Here is a 12,300-nt window from a genome sequence, read left to right on the forward strand (position 1 = left end):
GTCTTATTCTTTTGAGGCAAGGCAGATTTTCTCTGTAGCTATGGAGCCTGTCCTGGAACTCACTCTGTAGACCAGGCTGGCCTAGAACTCACAGAGATCCGCCTCCCGAGTGCTGAGATTAAAGGCCTGCACCACCACTGCCCATCCTGGCTCAGTTTCTATTGCCGATTTGCCTTTTGGTTAGTTCTTTTGTTTTTAGACAGTTTCATATAGCCCTGGCTGGATTTAAATTTTCTACTCCTAATCGTCCTGCTTCTGTTACATGTGTGCACATGCCCCCACTCCACATGGATGGAGGGCAGGGCCTCACATGTGTTAACAGTGGTTTTGACAGATGAGCCATGCCCTTAGTCCTGCCTTTCGGCTTTTGTTGTCATTTATAACAGGCTGGGCCCTTTTTCCTGTTTCCTTTTAAAAACAAACAGAAACTTTGCTCTGCAGCCTGAAGTCTCTTGCTCTTCTAAGCCAGCCTTGCTGCTCCTGGCAGTTTTAAAGCGAGGAAGAGGAGGCCAGGTGAGGGTGCACCAATGCTCAAGGCACAGCAGATGCCCTTCCTCCCCTGACTCGCTCTCAGGCAGGCGCTGGAAGGGAGCTTTGTCCAGGGGTCCGAAATCCTAGGCCTTTTGACCTGATAATCCTGTCTTGGAAATTTCTGTATTAATTCCAAGGAAACAAAAGTGCTACCCTGAAGGCGGGGCGTGAGCAGCAGTACATTGTGTGTTTACTTGCTCTTGAAATTGATCATTGGGAAGAGAGCTACGTGGAAAATATGTGGTTGTATCTTTAGTGGAAAGAATGGCAGTAAAACCGTGTATTGGTCTTGGGCTGCCACTCTTTGAGGGAATCGTTGTCCTGGCAGGGTCCTGTTTCATTCTTCTGGAAAGCTATTACCCAGCACTCCCCCCCCCCAACCCCGGGTGGGCCTGGCTTGCTGCCTCTGAGATGCAGATGAGGAACCTGAGCTTCAAGGAATTAATCACCTGTGTGGAGTGGGCTGCTGCATACACAGCAACATAATTGCTGCAAAAGCTGAACTTTATTTTGAGTGTTAATTACTACATACCAAATGCTTATTCCAGTTTGCTTGTGTTTAATTGGAAAAGGAAAGGGGAGAAGAAAGAATGCGGGCCAGGTGGTAGCTCCCAGGCACACCCCACAACTCCCCAGCAGGCTCAAGGCAAGGCCAACAGTCAGAAGGATGTGATCAAGGGGACTCCATCAGGTGCACGGGGACAGGGCAGCGAAAGAGCATGCAATGGGATGCTGGAGCTTGCTGCATTTCCTTTTAACAAGTCCCTTCTTCCACGCATCCTGAATTGAGGGTCCCAGAGAGCAAACCTTTGTCTACAGGTGAATGTGAGCCACAACCCCATGCACCCTGGGCAGTCCTGGGCCATTGTGGAGGAGGCACTCTAGAGGCCTGGCTGCCCTGCAACTGGTGTATCAGATACCCAACCTTTGGAGAGACTGGTTATTAAAAGTTATTAAGGTGACTTAGTTTTAGCCAGGTTTGCTGGTAGTGGTATGGGTTGTAGGCCCAGCATCCAAAGAAATATATAACAAGTCAGGAAACAAACATGCTTATCTTATTTGAGGAGGAAGATGGGCTGTGAGTGGGAAGTTCAGTCTCAGCCTAGTGGTCTTTGGTAGACTTGGCCCATTGAGTCTCCACTGTCTTATCAATAGAGTTGGTGTTCCTAGTCATTGTGGAATACTCAACATAAAGTAGAAGGAACAATCCTGGCAAAACACATTTAAAGAATTGTAGTTATGATGGTGTTTGCAGCTCCAGGGGTATTTTGCTGTGAGTTCTTCCAAGCACACTGACTGCATACCCTGGGGTAACGTGGTCTTCCCATCCTCTGGTCTCCCCTGGACTGTCTCCAAGTTCCCCCTCAGTGTTATCTGCTTCTGAGCAGAACTCAGGAAAATCATCACATAGAACTTTCCTAAAGTAAGAAAAGGGAGCTTTTAATCCCAGCATTCTGGAGGCAGAGACAAGCAGATCTCTATGAGTTTGAGACCAGCCTGGTCTGTAAGAGCTAGTTCCAGGACAGGCTCCAAAACCACAGAAAAACACTGTCTCAAAAAACAAACAAACAAAAATAATAATAATAAAAAGTAAATAAAGAAAAGAAGAGGGGAAGAAGTCTTCTGGCTGAGGGCTTTGTAGCCAAGGTCTACAGATGAAAATCTCTCATGTACACAGAGTTGAGAACATGCAGGAAGCCCTGGACTGTTGCATGTTATGAGACTTTAATAGGAAAGGGGATGGAAGGACTGGTTAGGATGCCATGGCCATCTCTGGGACAGTGACACAAGGTTCTAGACTGGTGAAGGGTGGCAATCTGAAGGCAATTTATAGAAAAGACAGCTTGTCTTTGACGAGTAGAACTTGCGGTGCCATCTAGACACTTTTCAGATGTCAAGGAAGCCAATCCAGGGAGGCAGTAGTGTTTGCATTCTCCACAGCACACTTCCTATTCCCAGATAACTCTTGTGTCCTGTTTGGTTCAGGCCTTAACTCTCCCATGCACCCTAGGGGACTTGTCCCAGGCCTGAGAAATCTGATAGGATATGTGTGGATAGAGCCGTTCTGTCGGGGAAGAACGCCTCAACTTTATCCCCACCTCATGCCACGTGGGACTCTGATTGTCAAGCAGGCATGGTCACCAACCTTCTGTCCATCTTCTTTCTTTCAGAATATGATGCCGGAAGCTCTAAAGCTGTTGTGAATGGCTTGGCACCCGGCAGCCATGGGCAAGACAAAGGTAAGGCTGTGGAAGAGAAGCTTGGCTTGGAATCGGAAAGCATTTCTAGAAGGTGCAGGGCATGTTGGGCAGGGGCCATTCCCACCTTTCTGGGGAAGACATCGTTGGCTTTGTCTTAGGAAGCCTAGCTCCAATGGTGGCTTTCTGAGACCTGAGCTGTGGTTCTGCTCTTCATGGGTCTGAAGCTATCTTCTCCAGCCCTGAGATGGTGTGCTCACAAGGATGCTGGGATGACAGGTTAGATAGACAGTGCCAGGTAAGAGCCACGCCTGGTATATACGACTCTCATTGGCCTGGAATTACCTATGTATGGCATGCCACCTTCACTTGTCATGAAAAGGAACACATCCGTAGTCCTATGGTAGAAATTCTTTCACTGTCACCAGTTGTACTGGTTGTATGTATATCCGCTCAAGTTTTTAGCATCCCTACTCCCCTACCCCATGCTGGGCATACAGTCAGGAAAGACTTCGCATTTGTGGACAGGCACTTTCCCATTAAGCCTGTCTTGGTCCTCATATTTTCAATTTAGAAATTCTTCCAAATGGGAGATCTAAATGTGAGCAGAATGATGTGGTAAGAAGACGTTTGAGCGCCAGGCAGCCCACCTGGGGGGGGGGGGAGGGGGGAAGCTCTGCTGCTCCCTCTTAGCAGCTGGGGGCTTTCACTCTTCTACAAAGAACAAAGCCAGACTCCAGAGGTCCTGTTTGCCCAGGATGCTCTCACCCCAATCCGACATCAGTGTTGCAGTATGGGGTGACAGGAAGCAAGTTGGAGTCATTTGATAAACCTAATTCCAGTTCTGCCTGTGAAAAACAGAGACACGTAGGGGGCCCTTTCATCTCTGCAGGTGCGAGCTCCTTATCTACAGAAGAAGGGAGTTGGAACTAAGTGTTTATTTCTGCATCCTCTCTTGGGCTCCAGTGACTCCACAAACACTCATCTGTCTGTATTCTACAGTATCTGTGACAAAAGGCTAAACTCCCGGCATGGGGCATTGAAGTTTAAAAAAAAAATCCCAAAGTATAATTTCAGAGTTTGCCATGTTTAGCCTTTGTAATTTTCATCAAATGCATCCAAATGCAGAGGAAGATGTTCACTCTGAAGGAGACGGGAGTGGGAACCTGGGTGGCATGAGGCTGAGCTCCTTGGAGACAGGAGATCAGTGCTGTCTTGGTCCGCACCTCGCTGGCTTGCCACCCTCCTCCTTTCACTGTGTGGGTTCATGTGGGTTATGTTCTTGGGGTCTTGGCCCACCGTGGCTATCTTACACTTGGAGACTGTGGAGGAACAGGGCTGTGGAATGGCTGCAAGTGGGTATTTAAGCCAGGAGCAGGGTGGGGGGCTTTTGAAATTTTGGGACTACCAGCTAGCTCCATTTTATAAGTCTGTTTATAGAAGAACCTTAAGAGTTTTTGTTTTGTTTCGTTTTGTTTTTAGGGGTGGGGGGAACACAGGAGGTAGTAATGATTTCCTTCTTGCCTTAGCAAGACTCGCCTTTGGAAATAAAGAAGCAGGTTTAAAGATCATCAGAGCGCCTTGTCAAAGTCACCAAGCCAGGATAACTGAGCTCCTTTCTCTGCACTTGAGAGCAGAGTGACTGAGTGGTTGGCTTAGCCTCTTAATTCTTCTTCTGAAAATGCACCCCAAATCTGCTCTCACCCCAACACAGTCTCCCAAATGATTTTAAGGTAGCTAACAGGATTCCTGTGATAGTTCATCTATCTAGATAAGTGCAGAATTGCCACTTTTGACTTAGTTATTGCAGACATATACTCCATGCTGCCAGCCAAATGCCTTCCAAAACAGTAGCGTGATGGGCAGGAGGGGCACTGCCCATTTTGAAGGTGTCTCCCATCTTCCTTCCTGCCTTCTTGACAATCCCAGTCATCTGATGCTGAGTCAACAGCCTCTGGTTTACAACCGTCTAGCCCTTGGGCACATAACTGGAGTTGCTTTAACACCACAAGCACATCTTTCTTTACTGCCATTAAACGGAAAGAGTGAGGGAGGCCTCACAAGAAGATTGGGGATGGGCCTGCCATTGAGATGGTGGTCTAGGCAGGCAAGGAGCAGGGTCTCTGCATCCAGCACTGTGCTGCTGCCCAGAGCCTTAATCATCCACTTGGACACTTGACACCTTTTTTTCCCCTCAGGAAAAGCAAGACCATCTGTTTCCCAACAGATGGGGGTTCTGATTTGCTTGAGGTCGGAGGGTGATGACCATCAGGGCAGGCACAGGATCCTAAAAGGTGTGATTTGGGAGAAGCAGTTGTGACTGCAGAAGGGACCAGCAATCTACGAGAATGTTCCTCCTGTTGCTGTACTCGCCTGCAGCCATGATCCTGTCCTCCAAGCCCCCGTTGCATAGCAGATGACCCACTGTCACCAGGGGACACCTTGTCCTCTGATTGTGTCCCCCTTCCTCTACTTGCCAGGCCATCTGTGTCTCTGTAAACCTCTTTGTCCAGAGCCTTGGCAAGCTCCTGGTGTGCCAGGAGGCGCCAATAAACCCCGACCAACTCGATGCGAGTGATGGTTGGAGAAAGACTTCTGCTGCCTTGGCCCAGAACCCTAAAGAAAGAAAGCGGGCTATTTTTAATGACTGCATCTACTGCTCTTTGCATTGTTCTCCTAGCGTGGGCAACTTCCTTCCATTGTCTCTGCACAGTTCCTCGACTTGCCCGAGTGTCTCCCAAATGTTCTTTCTGGATGCACCGTTTACCCTTTTGTGTTTTCAGCCACTGCCGACCCTTTACGTGTTCGCTCTATTTCTGCTGTTAAAATAATTCCCGTGAAGACAGTGAAAAGCCCTTCAGGCCTGGTACTCCCTCCAGGTATCTCTCTTTGGGGCTGTTTCCTTTAATTGTCGGATCGTGCATGGGTTCTTCTCTTTGCTTCTAACACCACACTGTGAGCCTTAATCCTTGCATGTTTGGAAGCCATTTCCTTCCCCTAAGTTGTTTCCTTTGTGTGTGTGTGTGTGTGTGTGTGTGTTCTATCTGTAAGTCTGTAAGCCGGGAAGTAGGGGAGTCTTTGTGTGGTGTGTGTGTATGTGTGTGGTCGGTCTGTCTGTAAGTCTGTAAGCCAGGGTATAGGGGAGAATCTAAGGCTGCAGTCTTGTCCTCTCTGCTTTAGAAGGGTTAATGCAGACGCTCAACCTTTACTCTGGGATGGGGCTCTTCTAAGAGGTTTGCAACTTCTAAGACAATACAATACTCCTAAGAAAAGCTAATCTGGCCTCTCACAGAACCTCTGAGTCAGGGTGAATGAGAAGCAGCTCCTATAGATGTCGGATGTTGGTTCCCTGTGTGATGCTCAGGCCATTCCCAGGAGCACGTTGGCCAGCCCCTCTCTAGCTTCACCTGCAGTTACTTCCTGCCTCTCCTCTCCAACGGGCGGGGGTGTACAGTTCATTTGAGGCTCTGACTCAGGGTTTCCTGTAGACAGAGAGACAAGTGGAGCTCAGAAGTTGGGCAGATCTGGATGTGTGTTCAGGACCATACAGATGGACTGTCGCTTTGCCAGTTTGCCACACACCCCTTTGAAGTGACTGTAGTCTGGTTTTTCCAATAATTGTATTACACCAGCCACTCACTCTCTTGATGGGGTTAGGTGCTCTGTAAGCTTGCCACATGGTCTGTGGTGTACTGTGGGTCTGTGCTTTCCTTGCCATGGAAGAGGGCTGCTGGGGTAGGGATTGAGAACAGGGAGGAAGGAGGCTTGGCTCCTCACCCCCCTCGCCCAGGAACAGACATGGGCAGTATGAGTCCTGCCCAGTGACACACCCTGAGCTTCATCCTCTCATCCTCATTGTGGTCAGGAAGCTGGACTTGGAGCAGTTGGGGGTGCGGGGGTGTGGAAGTGAGTGTGGGTTTGAACTCAGAAGCTGGTCTCTGAGCAGTTTGGGGTGTGGGGAGTGAGTGTGGAACTGAGCTTAGAAGCTGAACTCTGGGCAGTTTGGGGGTATGGGGAGTGAGTGTGGAGTTGCTTAGCTCAGCTGCACATAAGGACACACTTGGCACGTGCGCTCCCGTGAAATTGCGTGGCCCTCCCCAGTTTCCTGTCTCATCACTGATTTTCCTGAAGGATGGCACCAGGCCTGTTAAAGCAAGCCGTCCTTTCTGTTAACCACACTGTCAGCTAGTTATGGTGAACCACGGTCAGAAATAGTAAACGAAACTTTCTAGACACGGACAGCTCCTTGCAAGCTTTAGATTGCATAGGAAAAGATGTTGCTTCTGGAGGCTGAGTATTGTCTGTGGTTTAAGACATCACCGCGAGACTGGGGACACATAGCCCTGGATATGGGTGGCTGCTTTGAACGCTTTCTTAAAGATGTCCAGGATCCGTTGTTGACCCTGGTGCCTTTGAAGGTGGATGGTTGGGAGTCTGTAGATCAGCAGAGGTTCTGAGGAAACTGTTGTGCTGCGTGGGGGCTGAGCCTATGGCCCCCCTCCCGGCTGTGTGTTCCCTCGTTTTACGTTGGAGTGTGAGAGCTCCCATCCGTGAACAGCGCCCCCTCTTTCTCAGAGTTCAGGGGTCTTAACCAGCGAGAGACACAAGCAGCAGCGGTTCTCTTCAGGACATCCCTGACGGCGCCTCATTGCTCGCTGCCTTTTCTGTGAGAAGGGGGATCCGCGAGCTTGAGGGATCTTTCACGAACTCTCCTGTGAGCCATGCCATACTAACTGGCCAGAAATCCGCTTAACAATTAGAAATTCATTTCATAGAAGGAATGAGCCAGCTTCCATCGGGAAATGTTTCAGCTGACATTGTAATTCATGCGTTTACTCAGCTCGTGCCTTGCCTCTCCTCCCTAATCTCCTGATGCTGCCGCGGATTAATTGTCATTGGCCCTAGATGGTTGGAGAGTAGGCATAGATGTACCCAGGTCATCTCATTCCCCTGCTGTAACTGTCCGCTAACAGTCTAGCATGAACTCCCTCAGGTACATTGGATCTAACTCTCGCCTTCGGATCTTTATTTCTCAGACATGGACCCTACAAAAATCTGCACTGGAAAAGGAACAGTGACTCTTCGGGCCTCGCCATCCTACAGGGAAACCCCAAGCAGCAGCCCTGTGAGCCCTCAGGACTCTCCGAAGCATGAGAGCAAGTCAGGTGTGCTACTCTGGAGACTGGGAGGGGAGATACGCAGAAGAGAAGGCAGATATCCCTGTGGTTCTGCAGGGCTGGGGAGAAGTGTTGTGGGTTCATCAGCTGCGTCCTTCTTCTCCAGGGTCCTCAGGACAGTGACTTCTGTCCCTTCTGTGATGATTCTTAGTGAGTCAAGCTCTGGACGGATAGGTGGCCGTGTGCTTTGGGTGAAGGCACAGCCTCGTGATCCCTACTTTAGTATAGGGTGGTTCAGTCTCTAAACACTCTTTGGGCCGTCATTCTCTGTGCCTCACAGTCATCAGAAGTAGACAGGCAAGAGGGGCTCAGCCTGGAGATTGAGACTTGTGGTGCCTGCTTGTAAGTCTGAGGTGAGGTCTTTGATTTTATGCTTCTGACAAGTTCTAAGGTCATGCTGTGGAGCTGGCCCAACGACCATGTTTGAAAACGGCTACAGAAAATGGGGTTTTCTCTTCCCTGGAAACTGGGAAGCTAAGCACACTCTTGGAAACCAGAGTGTATAAAGGAAACAGGGCTTGCAACTTTTGGTACAGTGGGAGGTGGGTGCTGTTGACACGGTGGGATTGTGTAGGATGCAAATGAGTAATGCTCGCATCTCCTGACTTGGGTACCAAGGTTGATGCTTGAGAAGGAGGCCAGGCTAGGGTTCAAACACAAGCTCCCTAGAAGCAATAATACCCATCCTCTGGGAGGTCATCTTTGTTCCTAGGCCTAGGGAAGGCCTGAGCAGTCCTCAGCACCAAAAGCTGGCCTGGGGCTTTTTGATCTTATTTTTAAGCCCACTCTTGATTTTTGACCTGTTGTAGTTTGCAGCTTTTCCCTTCTTTGGGAAAGACGTGGGTGAGAAGAAAGGCAAAATAATTTCTTCAGAAGGCTGTAGGGTGTGTGGGAAAGAGATGATCCAAAGGAAAAGGCCAGTGAAGCAACCTTTACTGACCAATTATTAGGCGGCGGAGAGGGAGGCTTGCGCTCCCTCTAGTGGTTGTAACTGGCACGACTGCAGAGCCCGGCTCTCTCCACTGTGGCACATGCTAGCAGAATTACACGTGCAGTTGAGGTAGTCCTATGGCAATTCCTATGAAAATATCCCAGTGAATTTGGTGGGAAATAATTCAATATTTTTGAGCAAGTTTTAAAAAAATTTCTAACACTACATGTACTTGGAAGAACTGAGAGGCAGTTATCAGTCATGCACACCTTTTTTTAAAAAATAAAATTATTTGTTAAAAAAAGATTATAGTGCCAGGTGGTAGTGGTGCACATTTTTAATTGTAGCACTCGGGTGGCAGAGTCAAATGGATCTCTGTGAGTTCAAGGCCAGCCTGGTCTACAGAGTGTATTCCAGGATAGGCAAGGCTCCAAAGAGAAACTTTGCCTTGAAAAACAAAACAGCAACAAATATTATAGTATAATTTCATTTTCTCCCTTCAGCCTCACCCATGAACCCCCAGTCCTTACTCTCATTAAGATCATGGCCTCTTTTTCTTTGTCGTTATTGATGGCAGTGGTGGTGGCAGTGGTGGTAGTGGTGGCTGGCTGGTGGTGGTGGTGTGTGTATTCCTCAATGTCTGAATGCAGGGTGCCCTGTCTGTATACCGTCACTTGTATGTATCTATTTTTTGGGCTGGCCCTTTGACTTTGGATAGCCAGCGATGCGCTCTTCCCTGGAGAAGACTACTTCTGCCGCACTCAGCGCTCCTCAGTTGCCTGTAGTTCTTTGTCTAAGGTCGAGGCCTCGTGAGCTTCCCCCTTCCACATTATCACGTCTGCTGGTGTTGTCCTTGTGCAGGTTTAGGCAGCCATCTTGGTGAGACTTCATAGATACAGCATCTCTGACGATGCTAGGCAGCGCAATCTCACAGCAAGCTTCCTGTTCCTCTGCCTCTTAGAATCTTTCCACCCACCCTTCCACAATAATCCCTGAGCCCGAGGTACAGGAGTTGTATTGCAGATGTATTGGATTCACAACCATGCATTTAACAGGTTGTGGTTTTTTATAGTGGTCTTTGTCTGTTGCAAAGAGAAGTGTCCTTGATAAGGGGTGGGAACTATACTTGCCTGTGGCTATAATGATAGATAAATGCTCCAGTCTCATTAGAAATTTTGCTGGTTTGGTAAAGCGGTGGTTATAGCTTCTCCTCCAGGATCCATCTTAAAGTGAATAAGTGTCTTCCTCCTAGTAAACAGAGGCTGTTGGGTCCTTTCGTCGCCTGTGCCCTCCATCTTTGCCGCCCCCATCCACCCCTGTAAGTTTCCCTGTTGCTGGCTATTGGCCTGAGCTAGAAGCGCCAGTCTTTAGATGGCTCCCAACACCTACATTACAGAGATACCTCCAGTTCTCAGCTATTGCTCTGACTCCCTCCTCTTGAGAGAGAAAGTATAGCTAGACTATCACAGAGTCTCCTGGTTTTTGGTGTTGGCACGTTCTGTCTTTGAAATCTGGGCCGATCCATCAACCTTAGATGGCCTCATTCTCATCTATAAATTGGGCACTATTATACTGGAGTCGGTGGCATTAAATGAGCTCTTTCATAACAAGCATTCCTCACAGGCCTATCCTAATAGCCCTCATTGTTGCCGTACGTCAGGAGGCCTGCTAAAGGTTGAATCCTATCAGTTTGAAGGCGTGCTGTTCTGGGATAGGAGTGAGGGCAGTGGAGATGGAGGACAAGATAAAGTGTCTTTGAAAGAATGAATTAACAGGGCTTGATGCAAGACTCCAGGACCCTAGGCTGACCCAGTGGTTTTCTAGATTATGGTTCTCATGGAGATGAGGGATTTGTGAAGGATGTTGGAAAGAGATGTTCTATTCCATCATTGCTATGCTGAGTTTCCTGACAGGCGAAGGGCTTCGGGAGAAAGTTCTAGGAGGCATTTGGAAATCAAAGTCCACAGTGCAGATACATGAGTCCTCTCCTGCCTAGCTATTGGCCATTCAGCTTTTTATTAAACCAAGACACATGGTTTCCTAGCGTCAGTGTGTGAGCCTCTGTGTCTAAAGTTCTGCTGGGGCTCTGAACATAGGTGTATGCCACTGTCTTCCTGGAAGACCCGTCTCCACTCTAGTAGGCAATGAAGCTCTTACTGGCTCAGAGTCCTGGCTCCAAATCATATTGGTGTGGTTCAAGTCCTCAGGTAAACAAGACATTCTTATTCGGTGTAGCATTCCAGGGACTTGGCATTTACCTCCCAGAAGCCTAGGGTAAAGGCCAGACTTTTTAATTCATGATATTAAATTCTCCACTATGTCACATAAATAAGAGGAAGGTAGAAGTGAGAGTTAGTGCACATTTGAGCCTACTTCTAGCACAGATCATCACCTTGTGAACTCTTTCCCGACTACGGTGAGCCTGCCTTAATGAAAAGTATCCTAAGATCCCAAGAAGTACTATTTAAAAAAAAAAAAAAAAAAAAACTAAGAAACCAAAACTGAAATTAGACGTGAGTAAGATAAAAGCAGCTCTCTGGAGGCCTTTAACCACGGGACAGAAAGGTACACAAAGAGCAGATGGGATACAAGGCAAAGTAGATTATGTTTTTACTGAAGGGCTGAGCATCTCCAGGCTGCAAATCTACCTACGAGCCAACCTTCCCTTTTATTGGAGGAAGCATCTTGACAGTCTCTTCCATCAGCAGCCGGTGATTGATGACTATGTATGTAAAGCTTCACCTTGCGCACTCAGATGTAATTGGCACTGGGCTGCTCCCAACCTTCGAGATTCAGAAGAAAAGATAATGGATGAGGACTGAGGAAATGCCAGAGATGCGCTCTCCTTCAGTAAGGAGCCAGGCTGCTTAGTGAGATCCGGGGATCTACCCTTCTGGGCACAGTGAGGGAAGCAGTTTTGAAGATTTGAAATGAGAAGAAAAAAAAAAAAGAAAACCCGAGTCATTTCCAAGGACAGTATGACTTGGGTTTTATTAAATGGAGAGATCATATACTGTAATTTATATCTTTGAGAATTTTCTGATGTTTTGAGCTGGATGCAGTGTTACACACCTGTAATCTCACCACTAGGGAGGCAGAAACAGGAGAATTGCTAAGAGTCTGAGGCCAGCCTGGGCTACAGCCAGACTGTATAGTAAGACCCTGATTCAAAAACAGACAGGGCTATGGTGATGACTCAGTACTGCCAGTGCAGGGATGAGGGCCTTGGCCTTGAATCCCTAGCTCTCATGTTAAGCCCAACATAGCTGTTTGTCTATAACTCGGTGCTGGGGGGGGGGTGGACAGGGGGGAGAACCTGGAACGTACTTCAGGCTTCCTAGTGAGCAGTCTAAATCAGTGAGTGCCAAGTCTAGTGAGAGATCCTGTTCAAAAAGCAGGATGGATAGATACTGGAAGATTCTCAGTTGTTGACCTCTGTCCTCCACATGCACACACATAGGCA

General features: G+C 48.2%; 1 protein-coding gene across 11 annotated transcripts in view; it reads left to right on the forward strand.

Annotated features, from left to right (window-relative positions):
• Window positions 1–12,300, forward strand: part of Sorbs1 (sorbin and SH3 domain containing 1) — a 218,000-nt gene that overhangs the window by 110,069 nt on the left and 95,631 nt on the right. For all 11 annotated transcript variants that reach the window (XM_050144574.1, XM_050144513.1, XM_050144530.1 and 8 more), the window contains exons 4-5: window positions 2,703–2,771; window positions 7,766–7,894. In XM_050144574.1, the coding sequence (XP_050000531.1) occupies window positions 2,703–2,771; window positions 7,766–7,894 (198 nt within the window). The remainder of the gene's footprint in view (window positions 1–2,702; window positions 2,772–7,765; window positions 7,895–12,300) is intronic.

The sequence above is a fragment of the Alexandromys fortis genome, unplaced genomic scaffold (assembly GCF_014885135.2).
Source record: "Alexandromys fortis isolate MF-2015 unplaced genomic scaffold, M_Fortis_MF-2015_v1.1 scaffold_16, whole genome shotgun sequence".
In the NCBI taxonomy this organism is placed as follows: domain Eukaryota; kingdom Metazoa; phylum Chordata; class Mammalia; order Rodentia; family Cricetidae; genus Alexandromys; species Alexandromys fortis.